Source organism: Ammospiza nelsoni, chromosome Z (assembly GCF_027579445.1).
Source record: "Ammospiza nelsoni isolate bAmmNel1 chromosome Z, bAmmNel1.pri, whole genome shotgun sequence".
In the NCBI taxonomy this organism is placed as follows: domain Eukaryota; kingdom Metazoa; phylum Chordata; class Aves; order Passeriformes; family Passerellidae; genus Ammospiza; species Ammospiza nelsoni.
The window spans coordinates 30,706,316-30,729,607 of record NC_080669.1 but is presented as its reverse complement, the minus strand read 5'-3'; the positions used below and the strand labels follow the sequence as shown (position 1 = coordinate 30,729,607).

The window sequence follows — 23,292 nt, the reverse complement described above, 5'->3', positions numbered from 1 at the left end:
TTAATCTAAAGACAGAACTAAATTATTAAAGAAGTTTTTAATTTTAGCAAGAGCAACTACAAACTAAAATGTTAAATGCCTTACCAAGAAATTTGTGATGTTGGGGATGAGATGCGATGTTCTTTCATTGCAGCTTTAACATACTTGAGCCAGATTTTCTGTTCCCTGTCCAAGGGGACATTGAGAGCCATTCTGGGAGATATGAGAGAAACAAGAAAATGGTGCCAGAGGTGATGACAGAAAGAAATGAGCGGAAAAGCACACTGGGCATTTTGGAAGTAGCTGTCAGCCTCACAAGAGTCTTCAAATGCCTGCTCAACTTGAACACATTCTTTAAATTTTCTGGGAAAGCAGATGACTGTAAACCTTCCATGTTTTTCCAGTTCTGTGCCTCACTTCTAAGCAACTCTAAGCAGTCTCCTTTGAAAATAAATAATGGATGAAACTTAGAAGAAAAGTTTTTCTTTGGAGTAAGCTCTAAAAGTACTCACAATCTTTGAAGACTTTGCTCACTGATAAGGCTTTACTCAAATAGGATGTAGTCATCCTACAAAGACTCTTTTCTGTAAGCTCCAAACAGATGGTCTGCAGAGTAGGTAAGCCCAAAGGATTTGTTTTTGTATTGTTAAATTACTTATATAACAATGTGCTGTAACATGAGATTTTTTACTCTGCAAGAAGTTCATTGTAGTGGCATAGAGATGCTCTGACTTGCAGTAGGAAGAAGGTGCAAAAGCAAAGTTTTGGTGTTAGAGGAACCCATGCTGCTGCTATTTGAGTAACTGAACAGGATGAAACAATGCACACCTCCTTTACTTTGTAGTCGCGAGGTGTTACTTGAAATCACTGCAGTTTAAGATTTACCTGATGCTGCCCTTTTTACAGGTGTTGTTTGTTTCTGACAAAAATGGCAATTTAATCAATGTGGAATATAAGTGATTTTGTCTGTGGGGTAGTTGGTATATTTTGCTTGCTCTTCCCTTCTTGTTCCTGTTTTCCCATTGGACAAGGAAGAATGTGTCTGAATTTTTATTTATATTTTTACTTGCTGGGGTGAGTGAATGCATAGAGATGAGAAGAGCTTCTTGGCAGGGCTTCCTTCTATTTCCTGTCATGTTTTGAATATAGCCTTCTCTTCCACTGACCTGTTTTTGCTAAGGAAAGTGTTCATATAAGTAACCCTCCCTTTTTCTACTAAAAATTAAATCTTTGCTATGCTGTGCTACTGGGCTCAATCTGCTGTGATGCATTCAGTTTAGTTCTGACTGTTCTCTAAGAAAGCCAAGAGATTTGTTTATTTTTCAATCTCCTTCCTGCTGTTGCAAAGTTACTGTTCTTCTGACTTTGATCTGCCTTTCAAAACAGAATGACAAATAGGTTCTTTGGGGAATGCTTTAAAGGACTTGTCACTTTTGGTTAGCAGATTGTAAACTCCTGGTTAAAAGGAGAAAAGGCTGGTTACAAGACTGTTTAATTAAAAACAGAACAAACCAACCAACCAAAACTAAAAAATAAAACCCATCCAAAACTTTGTGAGAATGAGATTTAGTGTAATTGATTACTGCTTCAACCAGTTAGAGCATGTATGTATGACAATTTTATTTTTCAGTTTGTCAGACTTGAATATGGCTTAAGAGTTTCTCTAGTTGATGGTATATCCAAGTATAGAAAAGAAATTAATTGTAAGTGATGACACTGAATGCAATTTCTTTGCCCAGCTGTGAGAACTGTAAATCTCAGTCGTCTGTCATATTTAAGGTACCAAAATAGCTGTATCTGTTAAGCACAGATTTGCTGCTATCACTCCTGGTGTAGCTTTACTCCTTCATGTAAAGGAGTTGGCAGCAGGTGTAAATATATATACAAACACTAGTAGAATATGGCATACATACTAAGAAGGGATTAAATTGTGTTGCAGGTCTTAGTCATGTTATTCTTTAATGCACTGCTACCAGTTACTCTTTGGGTTAATGTAGTGAGTGGCCTAGGAAAAACCACTGCATTTCAGGTTTAAGTTTTAGATTCATGTTAAGTTGCAGAAAGTTTGCAAAGAAAGGAATTCACCTCTCTTCATTACTGTCATTTACATATGATAATGTTGATATGATGTTGTTCAGTTGAATCATATACAGTAGTACAGTTTAGAATTGGCAAGTGTATATTAATATAAAAGTGCCTTTAGAAGAAAGTGGAGAGAAATGTCTGTGCTTAAGATAAGAATACCAAAGAATTAATTAAGAGACTAAGAAGTAAAAACCTTGAGTTTATGAATAGGAATACTGGGCATTTGAGCCCTTAAGAAATGAGCTTTCAGCTGGTTACACTTTTTTTTGGTATAAAAATGGGCCTTGGGGTAAAAATATGTATTGGGCCCAAATTCAGAATCTGTACCTCTAGCACACTTATGCCATTAAGATTATTCTTAATCTTGTATTATTCCTAGAGCTTTTTTTCCTAGAGCTGTCACAGGCACATACACACATATTCATATGAAAAACTGAATATATGTGTGTATATACACACGCACACAAATATATATATACATGTACATGCAGTGTTGGAAGTAATACAATGCTGACTCATTATCAGTGGATCAATAGTTGAATGTGAAAAATGATTCTTTGCATAAAAATACATTTCAATCACTGAATATTTGGCACGAAATCAGAGCTTTTTCTCTTTGAGTAGCATATGCTGAGCAACTACTGAACAGTTTGTGCTTGGAGGGAGGTAGCCTTCAGTCTTTGGAGGAAGCAACAACTGTTACACTTTGGCTGTGTTGCTTAGAATTTAACTTGAAATACATTTTATCTTCAGCTTTCTGTTTCTTTTTTTTTATTTCTCAGCAAATGCCTTTTTGAATTTGTGATACAAGTGTTGCAGATAGCTGTATCTTCAGCGCAGCCTCAGATACTGCATCACATTTAACGGCTGTTGGAGATGAACCAGTGCTAAGTAAATTGAATTAAGTTTCTGCTCTCCCTGTTTAGGTAACTAAACTAGTTACTAGTAAAACTGATAAGTGTGGCTGTTCATAATCTGTGTTCTGTTGTCTCTACAATGTTTTACAGCTAGTTAACAGGACTCAATAAGCTGTTACTTGCTTTTAGCAATAGTATTTCTTCTGTTGAGATTTGTACAGTAGTTACTGTTTGAGTGAAAGATACTGAATTGTGTACTGGAATTAAATCAGCAGGATAATTCTGCTAAAACATAAAAATAACAGCAAGGTACAAAATTTTTTCTCATGCCAGAAGAGAACAATAAGCTAACACATTCTGATTCAGGAATTCTGTACATGTTAGTTGTTTGATTATATTTCGGTTGCTTATGGATTGAGTGCTTCTTTCTGGAGTTTTTGCTAGCTCTAGCAAAGGCTTGGAACCTTAGAGAGTATTGTAGGAAAAGAAAAACCCAATGAAACTGCCACCAGAGTGAAAGAATACCAGAGGCTAGAAAGGTTTGATCAGTGCGAAGAAGAGATGGAACTCTTTAAAATAGGTATGATGCTGGTGTGAAGAGACGGACAAAAAGCACCTAGAAGCATGAAAGCAGGACAAATATAATGTGTTTTAAGTACTGAACTAGAGATTCAGTCCAGTGAGCATGCCATTTTGGGAAGAATGGTGAAAGATCAACCTAGTAATAGTAAACATGAACTCAGGAAGAAATACAAGAATGTCTAGAGAAAAGTTGTTTTCAGAGGAGTGATAATGAAGAGGTTGAGCTCTTCCACTGAGCAGAAAACAATGTAATTATTCTGCTATCTTAAAAGAATGGCATCAAAGCACTGACAGAGGCAAAAGCAAGCTCATAAGGGTAAGAAGTGATGTTTCATTATTTACCCTCCTGCTATTGGCACCACTCTTGCTTTGGATTTTCTTGCATTAGTAATAGCTGCTGCCAGGGGTCTGTTCCCATTGTGCTGTCAGGGTACAAAGCCTTTGGGGTTTGCTGCTTTATCCTGTTAGTGCTGTAACTGAGCTGCAGCAACTGGCGTGGTTAGAGGTGCTAGTGGCACAGAAGAGCTTTTCATCTGCTGCTATGCTCTTATGCAGCAGGATCACCACATGCTGGGTTGAGGAATCAAGAACACCAGTGGCTGCTTGGCCTCTCTGGAATCTTTATCAGCCTTGAGAACTAGGACAGACTTAGATAGAGAGGACATGAATGGAGTTGTTTAAAGGACAAACTTTCTAGGTGTGTTCTTTCACCCCCTTTGTGACAGTCCAGCACTTAACAAGGCTCTTGAAAATACCCCATGGGTGGAGGGTGCATGTTTAATACCAGATTTACTTATTGAAGATGGTTCATGCCACATGGTATTTCTAGTTTGGAGTGATACAAAGTATACCAAAAACATAATATTATAATTAATGTAGCAATTGCAGAACACAGATCCTTCACAATACCAGGATGACTCCCTTTATTGGTCCTTAGGAAATACATCCTCACTGTCATCGTGTGAGGTGTCCTCAGGTGTCGAGAAGGAATGGGGAGGGTTAATCAGTTAAAGCCCATTGTTCTCTTTGAAATTCTTATGGCAGTTGTCTGGCTTTTATTGCTATGTATTCATTCTCCCCATACTGGCCTGGTCTTCATTCTCGCTGAAAAAGTACTGGTTGATCCACCTAAACTTTGATAGCCATTTATCCAAAACAAAGGCCACCCCGTGTTCCTTCTGAGTTGAGATAAAGTCATCTTTATAAGTGCTCTGGTTCATCTTTTCCTGAGCTTCAAAAGCACATCACCTTTTTCTGTGTTCTCTTGACCTTATTCCATATTTAGGACTTGTCACATCCATATGAAACCAATCCCAGAACCTGAAGTGCAAGAAAAATACATTTCTTCTTCAACAAACCCTTGGTGAGGTAGGGTTTAAAGCACAGCTTCTCTCTGAAACTATGCTCAGATTTCATGTATAACAGGGCACCCTTTTGCTGTATCATGTTTTTGTCTACTCCTATATAAGCAGTGTAGAAACTGCAATGCAAAGGAGGCTAAATAGATCCAAATTCAAGTTACTCAGAACTACTGTGAACAGATTATTCTTGCATTGACTTTTCAATGGAATTGCGCCGCTGTTCAGTTTTGCTCTGTGGGATTCTTTCTGTCCTCTGCCCTCCCCTGCCCAGTGCCAGTGCTCCTTTAATTGCTAATGATGTGAAAGGGCTTAAGTGTGTTTTCCTGTGTCACATGCATAAATTGGTGTTCTCTGCCATTCACTCTTCATCAGGGAGCTTGTTTGTCAGGAAAAGGTGCTTTAAATTCATGTAAATTTGGAAAGGATCACCTTACAACAAAAGAACACAGATTTTCCAACTATAAAACTCTACCTTTGAGGCAAGCAGAAGTTTACTTGCTTGTCAAATAGGCTCAAATTGCTGTGTGCAAATTCTGCATTTTCTAATGTAGGTAAGGTAAAGGTGATAAGTATTTCAGTTGATAGCTATTTTTTGCTGTTGGATATTCTTTAAAAAGACTAAGCTAGGCCATCATCCATGCTCGCTAAAAATTTAATTCTTTTGGGAAGCCTTCACTGTTGTGGTAAGTATAAAAGTATAGAGTATTTAAGATAATGCCTGTTTCTAAAAATTAATACTATATAATCATAGAGGAAGGAGAAATAAGAACTAAAATCCCATTGATCTGTTTTACTGTGTTTTTTTCACTGTGTAACTCTATCCCAGCAATTCAAATGCAGGTTCCTTTTTCCAGTGTGAATTCCTGGAAATGTAGAGCCAGAATATTTCTATTTTTTAAATATGTGCATAAAAATGTGTTTTAAGAATCTGTGCTTTAATTAAAGATTTTCAGGCAGCTGAGTGTGGTGTTTTTTCAGTGCACATGTGAGTCAGTCTGGTACAGAAATGATGGCTTTGTAATCATACTGGAAATAAAAGAGAAAAAAAACCTTCTGATTATTTTTAATTTTACACAGTTCACGTTTACACTTCTCACTATTCAGTATTTTGTATAAAATCAAATGCAATTTGCAGTATTTTAAAATGACACACAAATGCATATTGAATGAATTAATATTACAAGATAATATGAAGCTTTATCTTAAAAATACCTTCAGCAAAATAAACTTTCTGTCAATCCAAGTTAAAAAAATATGATTATAAATATACAGTTTAAAAATAATCAGGATGAACAGTACTGATTAGTCAAGAAATTTTAGACCTGAATAGCCTGTATATGAATTTACATATGACAGTCTGCAAACGATTAATATAAAAAATGCAGTACAACAAACTGGTGACCATCACATTTATGTTTTGGTTTTTTCCTATAATCTCTTACTGTTTTAAATCAGCAGTGCTTCCTCTATTGTCATACTAGGGCAAAAAGACAAGGCCTAGGTTAGTGTTTGAAATTTTTGATGCTGTAATGGAAACCAGCAATTTTACCCAAGAAATTACAGCTTTTGAGCATGTAGTATCTTTTGAGTTTAGAATTTGAGGAAGAATCCATATGTAACATATTTGAGAGAGGAAAGGATTTCTAAGAAGAATCTCCTAATTGATGATAGCAGGAGTAACTTCATTCAGCTGCTCTGTTGTACAGATATACAAAGGTGATGCAGCTGCCATAACACATTCCATTTTGGCACATAGTACTTCACAATTCAGAAACTATTTAGAAACTAAGAACTTCCTCACCCATGTCTGCTCTTCATTCTTGTACCTAAGACACATTTGGTATGGTATATTAGAAATGTTAGACAAAGTAATAAAAATTCGTTACAAACTAAGCATGCAATTATATGTGGCACAATGAGGTAATGAGTTAATTTTCCATATAAGGCTATTTGGAAAGCTCAGATGTAAAATCCCTTTGACACTTAGTGTTTTTCACTAAGATGGTGGTGGATGGGGTGTCCTGAAAGACATTGATGTTAAACATGCAGTTTTGGTTTAGCTAGAGTTGCTATTGTTTGTGCACTCGCATTATGCAAGTTTACTTTTGATGAACCTAGAAGTGCTAATTACTCTGCTGCTTACTTTAAATGAGGCAAATTCTGACTTGGAATTTGGAAGGGGTGAGAAACAGACAAATTATTTTTAGGTTAAAAAAAAAGATTCTAAAAGAAGTAGCTCAGCCAAACATAGTAAATATTACTAAATCTTTGTTCTGGTTTTCACTTCGTTATTTGCATTCCTTTTGCCTTCCAAGATGAGACTTTTGTTCAAAAAGAAGCATAGGCTCATATTTGCACAACAGATCTACTATTGTGGTTACCTATATGTAAGCTTTTGCACAAAATGGCTTAGTAAAAAACCCACCCAACCAAAAAAAAAATCCAAACCACACAGCCTCCACTAAAAAATCCTAACCAAACAAACCAAACCCAAACCCCCCTAACTGAAATAATCCCAGAAAAACCAAATAACCTCTGCAAAACAAACAAAGCAACCCCATTGAAAGCCCAAGAAATTTTAATTGCCTTATCGGGATGAGATCAGTCCCTCTCTTTCAGATGCTTTTTATCTAGAAGAAAAGGGCGTGAAAAGGGAAGTTCAAGAAGAAAACAAAATACTTTAAATCTGAGCCTTCAGTGGTCCTTTATTTTGCATCAAACCTTTCTTTTTAATTTGTATTCATGTTTGCAAATTTTGACTATCTAAGCACATGGATGTTATTTGTAAGCTTACTTACTTCACATCCCATTTCCTCTCCAATTCATGATTCTTTTGTTAGAAAATGTTTTCAAACCACTGTGTAATATTCATATTGGCATTCAAAAATCATCAGCCTAACAGAAGGCTTAGTTTTCATTCAAAAGGATGCAGATTGAAACTAGTCACTGAACACTTATATTAATTGAAATTTCCCCCTCTCACCAAGGTAATCTGCATCTTTAAAAACTTCAGTTATTCCATTACTAACATTGTAGATTTCTCCATTTCTTCCACTTTGTACTGTAAGAGTCATTAAATCAACAGATAACTGATTCATAAGTAAGGCTAGGTGGTAACAGCCCTCATCTGAGGGATACACAGCTATAACCATCAGCTAGCTGGTGCACAAGAGTACATCAGTTTTGAAAAGTCATAATGTGAAAAGTAGTAGGAAAAAAAACACTGTAGTCCTGTGCAGGATAAAAATTTCAGTCTCAAGTAGATTCCTCTAAAAATTACACTGCTTTCTACCGGAGGTAAATTGTAGTTCTTAAAAGTGTTACCTGTCAAAATTTTTACCTGCTCCTGAATTTCACTACCTCAGTCGTATGGCACCCTTATTTTCCCTTTTTTTGTGTGTGCTGCACTCGTTAAGTGTCCCAAAGCACTGTCCATGTGTTATCAAGTGTACCGATGAAATCTGAGGGGGGATTCCTACCTTTTATATATGGTAATTTAAAGTTTCATGTAAAGAGCTTGATAGGAAAAGAAACAGTAATGACAATTCAATAAGACAGCACTGCTTTAAATGGTAGTGGTTTTCCTCCCCTTTAAAATCATACCAGGTTTAAAGCAGTTCTAACTAGTTCAAAGAGCAATTGGTTGTGAAGAACTAAAAAACCTCTTACTACTAAAAACAAATTAATCATTTACAATTAGTTTTTCCTAAATAAACCACACGACCTTTGACAATAAAGCACTCTTTGGTGGACAACAGTTACATTGTGTACTCAGTACTGCAGCTTCATAAAAAACTTTATACAAAGTAAGAAAGAACAGCCAATCAACACAGGAGAGTACCAATACTATTAGAAATAAAAGCTTTTGTGGTTGATTCTCAGACTCAAGTGAAGACTTCAGCCTGATCTGAACGCACAACACAGATTTATATACTTAAAAGCTCCCACCGTCTGGTGATCAGCAGCTAAGTGATTGCCATCACAATTCGTACACATGCATCATACATACGAGCAAGCCCTCTTTATAATAGAGAGCTTAAATATTTACACCTGAGTCTGAATGTACGTAGATTATGTTGGTTTTGAGAAAGTATTGGCATGGTAGAAAAAAGTCTACCAAGCATGTTGACAGTTTATTTTATTCTACAAATAAAAAAGAGATTGTTCTGTTTCATTTTTTACTGAAAAATAGAGCCAAAGTGAACTTCCTTGAATTGCATCAAGTCCCCTCTATATCCCCTTCACTCCTGAATATCCTCTTCAACACTGGTGGCTTATTCAAAATTCAACGCAATACTGTTCTATTCCTTGTGATGGACTGGCTGTTGAAATAAAACATATTTCAGGGAAAAAGTTAAACATTACTTAGTATGTAATTCAAGCAAACATTTCTGGCAAGGTAAAATGAGCAAAATGGTACTTCAAAGAAAGAAACAAAAAGTAAAAGTCACTCCATTTAGTAACACAGCAATACTGATTGTCAAGAATGCACAGATTGGTCTGATTACAGACAATATGAAGAAAATTCTGTTCCATACAGAAATGCAAAAGGGCACTCAAGAGTACCATAATTTAATTAGGCACATTTGTGTAAAGCATTACTTTTCTTTTTCTCCCTCTGAAGTATCAGACTGCAGGAAAAGTAGGAAGAACAGGATAGAAACATATTTTTTTAAAGCTAGGCTTAGATTACATATAGAAAAGTTCTGAAATGCTGCAGGTAGTTTACAGTATTTTAACAAGGGTATAGAAGACTACTTTGTAATACCTGGCAAAGCAAAGGCATTTGAGATTTTTAAAGTGTATTCCTCTTCATTGGCTTTTGTGATATTCCTCTATACAGCTTTCATACCTTTTCCCCATTATAATTTTTTGTAATAACTTTAACTACATTCCCTTAAGTACCTTTACCTATTAAAATGCCTTTACCACTTAGGATTTCATTTCTTATCAATTGCTTACTACAAATCAAAATTCTGTTCTGTGTGGTGACATGGAAAAGACCATTTAACTTGTATCTTATGACTCGGTTTGGATGTGAAGTATGCACCTTGTTAAAATACAGACATGAACTCAGTAACTGGCAAATTTACAAGGAAGATGTCTTATCTGGAGAAATAAGGGCATCCACAGAGAAATACTGGGGTATGGGCTAGAAATATGATTTCATGCAGCTCAAAACACAGATATTTGTTATGTCCATCAGTACTTTCTTTCATAGAAGGCAGCTCACATCTAAAGGTGCTCCACAAAGGAAAAGCAATGAGTGTTATATACAGGATTGAAATTCCCTATGTTCTCTTTAAAAAGCCAGGATAACGTTTTAGACGTAAATAGCTCTTATTGCTGAAAAATCATTCTGGAGACAATCCATAGTAGTGTCTCCAACAGTCTGAAGGATGAAATGACAAATGAATTCCCTAGCATCTGGGGGTGCAGATTATACTGCATTAAGATGGGTCCCGAGTGTGATTCACATACAAAAAGAATTGACTGATGTGACATAATGCAGTAAATGAGACTGATGTAAAAATGTTGCAAGATGTTTCCACTGGAATGTATCAGAAAGAAAAAGAATAAGGATATACAGTAATGTCAGTGAAGTTCAGTGAAAAAAACAAAGTCTTGACAGACAGATGGTGTTAGGGCAGGATGTCAATATTGTAGAAATAATTATTCTCTACTCGGCAATCCACTTGATCTGGATTAAGTTCAATGAATCTGAGTACTGTGAGGTAATGCAAACTGCTCATACTTCAAGCAGGTAAACTTAAATGAAAAGTTATGCTTAAAAGAAGACTGATACTTTTTCAAATGGTACAGGAAAATAAAAGGACACTTACAAGACTAACAACAAGCCACTGCATTCTAAATCCATTAAATTATATGGCCATACCACAAGACCCTTCAGAGGGACCAGACCCAATTAGCCCTCTCAGATTATAAAACAATTAAGACTTCTAGAATTAGGACAAATTTGATTATTGGATGGAAATATGAAATTAACTGAAACTTATTTGACCTCCAAAGTTAGAAGAAAAGAAACAGTATATGGTGAGGTGTTTGGGGTAGAACTTTTAGAAAGTCCATTAAAATATGAAGGAAGTAATTTATGAAGTTTGAGATTGACCTGGTCCTTGGCCTTCAGAGTCATACATCTGGCAATACACTTAAAGGACTTCTTATAAAATTAATGATATCTTCTGTGAGCTCTATTTTAGGGATGCTGTTTTTTTCTAAGGATAGATATTCACATCTCACACAATACAAATGTCAGCTTGGAGAAGTGCTTTCCAGGAACTGAAAATCTCTCTTCAGATTACATGCATGCATGAATGTAGATACAAAATGTTGCAAACAGGTTAAGTTAAAACTGGGAGAGGCATGAAGAATAAAAACAGCAGGCAGAATCCCATCAATTCTATTTGAACCAAAACTGACATGATAAAAATTGGGTAAAATGGAGAAAAAATCCAACCAACCAAAAGGAAAACCTGGAAAAATACCACTGATTTTAGTAAAATACCTGTTTCCTAGAAAAGGTCTTATTTTTTAATATGTTCAATAAATCAAAACAAGTCACAACTAAAATGTCTCTCAATAGGATTTACTGCACTCTACTGACTATTTCCACTGACTAACAGAGCAAATTTTTCCTAACTTTATTACCTTCAAGGTAACAGGAAGAAGAAAGAGAAAGAAGAACTCAGTGAGGAAAAAGCTGTGAAACAACTTAAATTTTCAGAGATATTTATGAATCAAGCCACATAACATAGGAAGTAGTTTTGTGCCATCTTTTACTCTTTCCAGTCAGCACCTGACAGACCCATTTTTCACTAAGAGTTTAAAACAAATTCCAGTAAATTGTAAGCAATGGGTATTGTTTTAAACTATGCTTTCAGAGTCATCTTTTATAATGATCTGGAGAGTTGCCACTGAGGGGTGTGATCACAGGCATACACAAAGATAAATTAGGAGTAGTCTGGCCATATGCTTCTGGGCCAAAAGGCACTTTGAGTCTTCCATAAATCTATTAGAATTTAGAATTTCATTAAGCTTTACCAAACAGGTTTACTTCACATTATCAGCCATGCTATCAGTAAAACAATCTCATACCAGTATACACATGCATTTATACACTTCACCTTCCCATAACCACTGCATTTCAGTTGTCTATTGAATTCTTCCTAGTTTTGAATTCATGCACTGACTAGTATATGACTTAATGCTGTGAGGCATTTTTCCGTCTCTCACTCCAGGCAAAGGGGTTTTCATGTTACCAAAATCCCTTGTCTTCAGTAATTCTCACTCACATTAAGAATTACTATTTAAAATTCTTGAACTTGGAAGACTGAGCAAGATAAATAAATTACTTAAGATGTAAGGTTCCAGATGTTCTCAGTACATGATACAAACCATTTAATTGTTTCTCACTTTCCATTGCTACGAGAAGGAGCTGAACTATGGCAAAGCTCCTGCCAGCAGTGGATAGAACAGCTGAAAGTATTTGCCTAGAAAACGGTTACAGGATCTGTAAAGAGGGTAACTCTCACCTTTTTAAACTTTTTTTTCTTGCAGCAGACCTGGTAGTTCTTTTAGTAATGTCTGTACTGTCAGAAATGCTAGGTTCAGAGGTTTTATTTTTCTGAACACTGGACTGCAGAGTTACTCTGTAAAGAGTAGGAAAAAAGAAAGATTATATAATTGGAAAGTTCCTAAAAACACTGAAAAGAGGGTGTTACAATAGAGCTAACAAGTATCAACTTTATACCTATTTTCTATTCCACCTGTGCAAGGTTCCAGCTGTGAAAGTATGCACTGTTTTACAGATTCTGACCTAGGGGTAACTTAGCTCTTACTCTTTATTCTCCTGCTATTAATAGACTCTAATTTTCAGTGGCTTCAGCGAGTCCAGTCATATGAGCAAATTACATTAGACTGGCAATCAAAACCTTCATTAAATAGTGCAAGTTACAGTCTGGTCAGTTAATACTCTGAAGAAACTACTTTCACAGAATCCTAGATATGAATACTGAATGCTAACTTTTGGAGCAAAAGTGAACAGGAATATATGGGGAGAATATACATTTCTATATTCATGTAACATACTCACCAAAAACAAAAATGGAAAAAACCTCCAATGTTTTCATTGTTTTATATGGGCTTCAGAATTAGAACATGTATTTGAGATAACACAATTTCATCTAAAATATATTCTTTATGCAGTAAAATTGATCAGCAACATTATTTTTACTATGCACCTCTTGATTGGCAAACAAATGCCTACATACCCACAAATTTCAAGTACTTTAAACTTCTACTTGAAAAAATCTCTCTTAATAGTTCAGCCTTGCAAAATATTATTACTTGATTTGCAAATGTTCAAACAAAACAGCCAGTTGCTCAGATAAGATACAAGGTTTCAGTGACAAGTACTATGAAAATGCAATGCAAATTCTCCTGTAAACACAGGACATTCAAAGTTGAAGGAATTGCTTTTACAGGAAGCATGAAAAACCACCCCCAGATACCTTCAACTTCATATCATACTTTAGACAAAACAAATTCTTCTAATGAAAATGTTTTCCTTGCATGCCCAAGGTGAAAACATTTAAAACCTGAAAGCTTATGTTTTAGTTTCTACTGTGATTGTGAAACAGTTTTTGCAAGTCCTAATATTGAAATTCTTTTTTCAGTGCCACAGGTGTCATACAGAATGAACAAATTCAGTCCTACTACACTTTTAACCAAGCACTAAAAACTACAGCAGTGGTGAGATAAGACTTGCATTATACCATTCATCTGTGCTGATAGAAACTTCTAGGAATGAACAGAAAAGCACGAGGTTATGCTTAACCTTGTAACATTCAGTCACTGAAATATAAACATGAACAGATCATGGCACATTCTGTTTTACTAGTGCTCATGCAGCCAGAAATATGGAAAAATCATGTTTTCTCCTTAAATACACACATTTGGTGTCTCTCTGCATAAAATGCATGCAATGTACATATAAAAGAAAGCAAAAGTTACTGGAATGCAATTCTTGTAATCTTTCTCTCATAAACACCCATTTTTCTAGACGCCAGAAGTTCAGAAAATGAATGTACATGGCTTATACCCATGTACGTATCTAACAGGAACTGAAATATGAGCCAGCAGTGTGCCCTGTCGCCCAGAAGGCCGCTAGTGTTCTGGGGACCATCAGGGAGATCACTGCCAGCAGGTCAGAGGAGGTGATCCTGCCCCTTTACTCAGCCCAGGGGAGGCACATCTGGAGTGCTGTGTCTAGTTCTGAGCTGCCCAGCACAAGAGAGACATGGAGGTCCTGGGGAGAGTCCAGTGGAAGGATGTGAAGATGATGAAGGGACTGGACATCTCTCTTTTGAGGAAAGCCTCAGGGAACTGGATCTGTTCAGCCTCCAGAAGATATGACAGAGAGGACTTCATCATTGTCTGTCAGTATCTGAAGGCAGGCTGTCAAGAGCCAGGCTCTGCTTGGTGGTGCTGAGCAACAGGAGGCATTGGGCACAAATGGGTGTACAGGAAGTTCCACCTGAATGTGAAGAACTTCTGAACTTCTGAACCCAACACCCAAATTTCTTTACTGTGCAGGTGACTGAGCTCTGGAAGATTGTCCAGAGAGGTTGTCAAGTCTCCTGCACTGGAGATTTAAGAACCATTTGGATGCAATCCTGTGCCATATAGTCTGGGATGACTCTGCATGAGCAGGGAGGTTGGACCACATGACCCACTGCGGTCTATTTCAACATTTATGCATTCTGTGATTCTGTGAAGCATTATGAATTCTCAAGATAGCATTTTGAACAAACATTTAAATATTCATCTTTTCAGTATCATAAGGTAGCCCTTACTTCCCAAAAAATTTCATCTCTTCAAAACAAAGAAAGAAAATAATAGAAGCTCTAAGTGGAAATGTGACTTATAATAAAAATAGCCACTAGGAAACCAAAACAACCACAAAAACATCCTTGTAAATTTGCTGCATTTGCCAAAGGGAGATAACAAGATGCCTTATGGGATCAGCTCAGAGCCAGCTGTGAGCAAAGTAGAATCTTTAACATCATCTGCTCTTCAGTTGATATGTCATTTTTACATCTCAGATACATGCAACTTCACTGGGCTACTCTACAGGAAAGAATAATTGAAATCACTGTGAACAAAACATTTGCTAAATTATCACACAGACATTTTAAAATCAGACTAGAATTCTAGACATCCAAGGCTGATAGCACCTCAAGGAAAAGAGACAAGGTTTCATTTACACCACTGTCTGACAGGTTGTTGCAAATAAACACCCAAAACTGTCTTTGAGCCTCACAGCTGTCAGCTGAGGAGCAGCAACAGTGCTATCACAGCTTTTATTAGAATGCTACTGCATATATGTTAAAGGTGAGAGAAGAAACCAATGCATGGAATTTTAGTTTAGCACAATTACACTAACAACCTCACTTGATAGCAGGAGGTTCAATAGATAGGTTTTATAATGGATGTGAGATGAAGAAGTAGAGGTAGAGGAAAATTGTGTCAAAATGTCAGCATGAAAAACATATCCCAAACTATATTAGAGAAGTGTAAGATCTCAGGACACCTACCTTACTCTTTTGGAGCTGTTCACATAAAATAGTATGTCACACAACTTCCAGAAACACCAGCAAACCCATCTGACGTACACAAAGGTTTTCTAACTCAATGGATATGATAAACAAAAGAAAAAAACCAACCAACCACCACCAAAGCCCCACAAAAAATAAACAAAAAAAAACCAATCAAAAACTCCCAAAACCCTGCAGGCTATAGGATGTTGTAATAGTCACACTATTAAACATACATTTACATTCTAAGAATTTTTCATCTCAAATTAATCTGTAATAGAAACATCACTTGGTAGTTCTGATCCTAAATACATACCACAAATAGCAGACAAGTTCATAAAATGCTTTCTTATTCAAGCTAATATCTTGGTCTTTAAATAAATAAAGACCTGTTTGAATGGAACAGTGCTTGTGTAAGGAGCAGCAACTTTTAAATAACTCACAACTCTTATTCACCATTTAACTCAGTGCAAGGGCAGAACACAGGCACACCACCAGCACACAAAAACCCAAACTCCACAACCCGGGACAAAATCCACAAAACTTGAATTGCAATCAGTGTAATACACATTGGACAGAAACCAGTCCACACAAGCTTTTTTAAAATATGTGATTGCAGAATCCTAAGCAGAGATGAAGAAAAAAGAGGTTACACAGGTACATGTCTTCTCTATCTGCAAAAGGCATTTTAGTCTTGCCAACCAATCTGGGCAACCTGTCTTACAAGGTCTGTCAAGTGCAATACTGCTTTCTCCTTCATCACCTCATGATTGTTAAGAAAATAGACCTGAGACCTCTGCTACTCTTCCAAGTCATCGACAGGCAACAAATGACCAATAACTCCTCAGCATACAGGGCTCCAGCCAACACAACTGCCAGGCTAGCCCAGATTGATCCATGATCCTTATTGATAATTTGATCTCTTAAAACATGAGATATTAGCTGCAGAAAGAAGAGAAAGTTGGGCAAGTTTTTAAGAAAAGCCTAAGTGTTTTCTCTCCCTATACTTAAACCCACATTGTTAATCTTAAAAGTCAAGCAGCAGCACCAGTAATTGGAAATTCACAGCAAATGGGAATAACAAAATTGCTTGCATCACATCTACCAACATCAAACAGTCTTTTTTCATCTAGCAAGGAATAAGTGTTTCTAGTTTTTAGACAGAACACAGATACAGTAAGAGAAAGAAAGGATGATAGTTGACTGAAATTGATCTTATAGCACAGTACAGCAAAACAAAGCACAGATTGTTTCACCTCTTTAACCTGTGTTTTAAGCTTAGCTTTTTAGTATGTGTTCAGAAATCGGAGGTCTGACTTCCAGAGACCACCAAGAAAAGAAAGAGTGCTCCATTCACTGTAACATTTTGAAAACACACCTCTCATATTATTTGGAATCATGCCTCTCAAGTAAGTTATTTGACAAGGTTAGGGGGAAAATTAAGCTGAAATTATCTTTATTTCTTTATAATTTCTTTCTCAAAAAGAACAGATTAAGATGACCTCAGTGAAGGCCAACTGAATAACTAACCTGTCCAAAGTCTCCCAGTTCTAATTCTATAGTTATCCAGTCACTTAGGTCAGCAGAAAGAGTTTCATGCTTTTTAAAAAAGTGCAGGCAAAAAGTTGCAAGGCCAAAGGTATGGATGACAGAAAATCTCAACCTTCATGCCTGTCAGGAGAGAAGGCCTATTCTTAATTAGTAAAAGACTTTCTGACCATTTTTTTAATCTGACAGCACCAAGATTTCAAGTATTCACCCAAAGTAATCATTCTGCTTTGAGGGTGGTGATGACAGAGGAGCTCCAGGGAGGCTCAGAAACAAGCAAACAAGCAAAAAGTTCATTTGCACTTTCTCACAGTTCTGTGTGCTGTTGGAATTTTATTTGACCAAAATATGTAAGTTGTCACTTTATGAAAACATTGCACCTTTTAAGTAGAAGCAAGGCACAGAAATCACTGCAGCTACTCTAATGAAAGTGGAGTGAAGAAAGAGTAAAAACTGTACTCAAGGAACTGATATGCTATTAATGTTTTCTCAGCTGCTGAATCCAAGTAACAGAATAAAGGAATGTAAGTAGTCTCCTAAAGCTCTAGAAAACATAACTGTGAACAAAAGATGATGAAACCAGACTGGCTGGGTAAACAAGTGAGCCTGGACCTAACACTGCAACTTGCCCCATCTTCTTTAATGTCAAAAAGGTAAAAGAAATAATGTTTTATGACATGGCATATAATATTTGATCTCTTCATAGAAACAAAGACCTACTGACATTTCTAACAAATTCTAATTCTTGGCATTTCATGGGAATAAAATCATGTGTTGGGAAACTAGCCTACTTTGCAAGTTCATGACCTTCGAAGTAAAACTGAAGCTAACATTTGCATCTGCAATATGCAAAGGATAGGATCATATTTTAAAGCAGCACTTTTTTATTTCTTACAGATAATTTTGCTTATGTAGTTTTGCTTATCTGCAGAGAAGAAATATTTGAAAACTAAAACTTACTCTAATTTTAAGAGCTGTTTGCCTTTGTATATTGTAAGCCAGCCATAAAAATCACTCAATTATTCCAAATAATATACACAAGAATATTACAAAGCCAGAGCAGTGAAATTCACTCTTGCAACAAAGTCAGTAAGAAAAATGACATGAAAACATGCATTTAAGAGACATACTAGACAGAAGATGTGAGCTATTGTAGAGAAATGGAACGGGACACTTACACAGTGGCTCTCTCTCAGGGGGTCCTGATGGTTACTATGTTCTTAAACCATCTAGACAGAATAGCAGGCTGGGCAGAAGGGAGCCACATACAATCCACCAGATGACAATGCTACACAGTGTAGACACCAGCATAGCTAGGAGCCATCTAAAAAGGGATTGGAGGGGGAGGTAGAGATGAAAAAAAATTCAAAGCAAAAGCTATTGGTGCATTTTAGCTTGTTTCAAGTTCTTCAAAAGGATACTGCTCTATAAACTTTGCCAAGCATTTCTTACTTTCTATGACTAACAATCCATACAGCCACAAATTGCCAATGTGGTACCCATGTGCTGCTGGAATCAAAGCAAATCTTCTGAAATCCACACCAAAGTCACCTATTTCACACAGTCTCTATCACACTTGGAAAGAATTGTGTGCAGGAGCAATACATCTCTGACCACTTGCTGCCATCTCTTATGCAGTTTGCTCAGCCTGTATTCACACATTTTACTTCACAATCATACATTCTGATACTAAAACATTACATCACAGACAGGTACATTTGCAGAAACAAGCAACTTATATAAACGAGATGATGGGGTGTATTACCTTTCCATGTAAGAAGCAAAGGCCAATTCATAATCCTTTGCCACAGGTGCAGAATATTGCTTATTAGAACATACATAAAATATCCAGTCATCAACACATAAAGAATTTATACAGCCAACCTCAATAAACACTATACAAGTCCCTTGTGACTTAAAAGTAAATAATGCCTCTATTTTTCAAGACTAACTGTCCAAGGTTCTGGTGCTCTTACTTTGCCCCCCCCCACCCCCCTTATTTATTCCTCTGAAATAGAACTACTTGGAAGATTTAGAAGCTTCTGTTTGTTTGTTTGTTTGTTTAGATAACAGTAACCAATTTCACTGCAAGAATAATTATTTTAACAGACTAAACTAAAAAGAAAAGAGACAGTCATCTCTTGTACTAGAAAAAACTGATTCTTGTAAGGCAGCTAAATATTCCTTCAATAAAACAACAGTAACACAAAGGAATGTATGAGCTTACACATTCATTTTTCACTAAATTATTTCAGTACAGGTTGCAACCATAAAAATAACTCAGGGGAAGAGAAAGAAGTAAATTGAAGCCCCTTGAGCAGCAATGCACAATGTAAAAATGAGCTATAAGCTCCAGGTCAGTTAGTTTAATTCTACACAAGTACAAACTAATTAGAGCAGACATATTGCAGAATGTTTTATGAACCAAATAATATTTTAATAGTAGATAGGTTTTGTATTAAGAAGGTATTAGGACAATGGCTCTGAATAGATTATCACACAGTCCACATTCATCATATGGAACATACAGTGAGTGTATGGCAATTAAGTACTTGACAATTAAGGCACTTCTGTGCCTTGGAAACTAATCTGCAAGGCAGTTGTTTTTTACTGTGCTATTTGAAGTAACTGAGGTGGTGCATTTTGGTATTTTTTAAGTCAGCTGGGCACAGTCCTTGTTCTGAGTATGTTGTTTCTTATATGGCTGCCTGTGTAAATGATAAGCACGAACAGAAGACAGTAGTCAGACATAGCAATGTGTGAAGGTTTCCAGAGATACATTCCTTTACCTTCAGCACATTTTTACTACATACTTCTCACTTTTTCTAAAAGTCTGCTTACAGTGGTGATCTTGAAAAAGAAGAAAAAGAAAATAAAAATTCCAGCAAGGTAGAAGCATCATGTCCTATAGAAGGACAACACAATAAAAGTCATGTTGACTGTGGCCTGTGACTTTGGTAACATGTGATTACCAAAAGTCTGACAGCCAGGGGTCACCACTGCTTTCCTAGCAATCAAACATGATCCTGCAAAGTTTTCCAAGTGTTGCATTCACTTGCAGTTTGTTTAAGGGCAGGCAGATGTATTTTGTACCTACAGTTCTTAGAAGCTACAAAAGATGCAAACTTTCTTTTACAGGTGATGTTTCAGGACTTGTCTAAAATACACCACCAGTTTCACTGACAGAAATACAGTTCTTTAAATTTGTTTACTGAAACAGTGGCTACTCTGCCTTCCAGATTCACCAGACATTATCACAAAGCCTACAGGATTTAGGGAAAGTTCTCTTCCAAGGAAGATAAAATGAAAGGAAGCTAAAAATCCTTCTTTCAACTCTGACTTTACCGACTTTACTTCAAACACCAGGCTGTACCTTACTTGAGCCAATCAAACAAAACCACACAGAGTCATATTCTTTTGATTTTATACTACCACAGGACAGACAAGGGAATGTTTGTGAAAAGCATTCAGAAGTGCTATAGGAGCTTGTAAAGTGCAGAATATCAACATCAAAAACTATGCAGAAAACTAGAAATTCAGTCATGCAATTCTTTAACCAAATTGCCCTGCCTCCTCAGCATTCACCAAGCCTTCAGAGAAATAGTGAACCTCATGTTTGTTTTAAGGGAATAAAAACAGCATTGATAGCAAAAATTTGTGGGCAATGGGAAGTATGCATGATGAAAAGGATAAAAGTGTTTCTGGCATTTTATATATTCAGAAACTGACTTACGCTAGTGGAGATGCAGTTGGAGCTTTTGCTTGCCTTTTGCTTTTCAGAGCACGAAGCTTATCCCCTTGTGTTAAACAGTTTGTTTCATCATCATCACTGTACTGGATAAGTGGAGGGGGGAAAGGGATAAATCAAGATTAAATATAGGCACTTTGATATATAAGAATTAACTTTATCCTAAAGCTTAAAATTAGAATTATCTCAACAGGATAAAGTCAAAGAAAATTCACTTGCATAAATATAGTTCTGTTTCTTCCAGTTTCCTGTTTGCTGCCTTAGAAGCTGTAAACCATTAAATGGTGTCATGACTTACATGCACTGGAATATTGTCTCCTTTTAAAGCATTGGAAGCAATATATTATAAAATCTTTGCTTAGGTACAGTATGATCTTCACTAAATACAGCATTTCCCTTCTTCACTTGCCTTTTTAAAACAGCAGTACTGTCTTTGTCAAAAAGCACCATCAAAAGGTATTACAGAAGTTGCAATTACTTAGAAACTAAAATGAGTAAAAATGATAAGCATAACCCACCCTTTCATCCCCTCCATTTAAATACACACTGTAAAGCAACAGACAATCCAAAATGAAACCAGTGTTTTTGATTGCAGAATGTATGTTTTTTCTATTGTTGACCTAATTACAGAAGAGTAAAACATGATGATGCTCCTACTTCACCTGTGTGCTAAACTCCATTTTTCATAATTGCCATCCCTAGTTTCCTCCCCCACCCCCATATCCTTTTATACAAAAAGGGTGAACAGAAAAAAAATTTGATTAACAAAGTTTTTGTGCACTCACAGGTTTTTTCAAAACCTGAGAAATTCTCAACAGTTTCAACTTTTACAAGAGCACAATATTTGGATGGTTACCAGTTCAATGTCCTTTTGGATGCTTCTCCTGTTTCTTGTGTTATTAATTGAAATATCATCTACTCCTGACAGAATTCTTGTTACAGCAATTTTATGGTTTCGTTTCAACTTTGCACGGAAAATATCCCCTTCTGTCCAAAGTTCTGCCTGTTTGCTATCGTAACATGGAAAAAAAGGCCCAAAACACAACAAATTAACACTGAGGATTGTTAAGTGTACAATAGAAGAAGAAGAAGAAAAAGACATCTAGATTTATTTTTGGCAATAATTTACACTCAATCTACTTACTCCATCAGGAAATGCTGTTGTGGTCCAATGACAGAACCAGGTCTATTTATTCTGATCCAGGCAATAGATTCAGCAGCTGTCATCCGATAATGCTTCATGATGTAACAGGCAATAAGTGTGCCAGTTCGGCCAAGGCCAGCTGTGCAATATATAAGAATGGCTTCTTTTATATATCCATCTTCATCTGGAATCTGTTGTAACTACAGACACTGTTACTTGGACAAGTAGTTACCTGCCTAATTTATCAAAACAAACCCCTACTTATCAAATGTGGAAAGGGAAACTTACTCTTTAATCTGTTTCATCATATACAAGGTTACTAACACACTGTCCATATTTTCTTTGAGTGAGGTAACCCTCCAAAGCCAGCAACTTTACAAAGATCTGTAAGTTTAGCTATCTTTATTTACCTATCTATCTGTGAATATGTATGAAGGTATGAGAATGTTTATAAGCATGGGATAAAACTGTTGGCCTTATTTTTCTTTTCAGAATTCTCCCAGCACCTTCTTGCAAACTAATCATACATTGCACTGAAATCAGATGTTCTCCCAGCCCCCCTCTAATTAATCTCTTTAATTCCCAAGAAAAAAACAAATTTTGCAATAAGCAAGTCTGGGCACTAGCTAGCACAGGAAAGAAGTACTCCAGAGTGAGAAACCTTATTTAAAATGGCCCTCAAAACAGTTCTATTTACCTTGGAAAAACATGAGAAGCAAGACAGGACTGCTCCAGCTAAGTGGCATCTCTCCTTAATCACTTGCTGCACATGCAAATCACACACCACCTTAGCTCATTTAACAATTAACTGATCAACACCACTGTAAAATCTTCTGTATAACACAACAGACAAGACAACCACACAGTAGCTTCCATGACTTGCTTTAGGAACTTGCTTTAGCTTTCCATGACTTCCATGACAGCTTTAGGAACAGGCTACAGCATTCTAAACTCCCTCAAGAGTAAGCACAGTCTAGACACCATTAGTCTGACATCTACCAAAGAACACCTTAATTTGAATAATAACAAAGCACTTGTAGTACTGATAATCAATATTCTGGCATAACCAATTAAGTGATATGCCTGAATTTATCACCTCAGTGAAGAATAAGAGTATGGACTTGTTTTCCCAGAGTCAAGATGCTGGTTTCAACAATTCTTTCACTTTCCAGTATAATTCTGTTAAATGCAGCAAACAGATGGCAGATACAGGAACAAAACTGCAGTCTTTGCAGGTCCAAAGAAACAGGTTAAGAAAATGCCCTTCTCCTTCAATCACAGCATTATCAGATACACTAGTGATGCAAAGTTGTGGAGAAGAAATGTCTGATAGACTATTAAAGATAGTATGGGAAGGGAAACATACTGCCTC

General features: G+C 36.4%; 1 protein-coding gene across 4 annotated transcripts in view; it reads right to left on the bottom strand.

Moving 5' to 3' along the window:
* Positions 1-5,911: 5,911 nt before the first annotated feature.
* Positions 5,912-23,292, bottom strand: part of CDC14B (cell division cycle 14B) — a 43,857-nt gene continuing 26,476 nt past the window's right edge. Inside the window, exons 10-15 of one of the 4 annotated variants that reach the window (XR_009420432.1) lie at positions 21,921-22,059; positions 21,633-21,786; positions 20,762-20,862; positions 18,207-18,352; positions 12,418-12,534; positions 5,912-9,186 (exon numbers count right to left, since the gene is read on the bottom strand). Coding sequence is in view for 3 of the 4 variants with exons in the window: in XM_059492486.1 (XP_059348469.1) it covers positions 9,150-9,186; positions 12,418-12,534; positions 20,762-20,862; positions 21,633-21,786; positions 21,921-22,059 (548 nt within the window). In the remaining variant the exon portion in view is untranslated. Of the gene's footprint in view, positions 9,187-12,417; positions 12,535-18,206; positions 18,353-19,294; positions 19,737-20,761; positions 20,863-21,632; positions 21,787-21,920; positions 22,060-23,292 lie in introns of those variants that run through there. The other 3 variants (XM_059492486.1, XM_059492488.1, XM_059492487.1) reach the window with 3 other exon arrangements.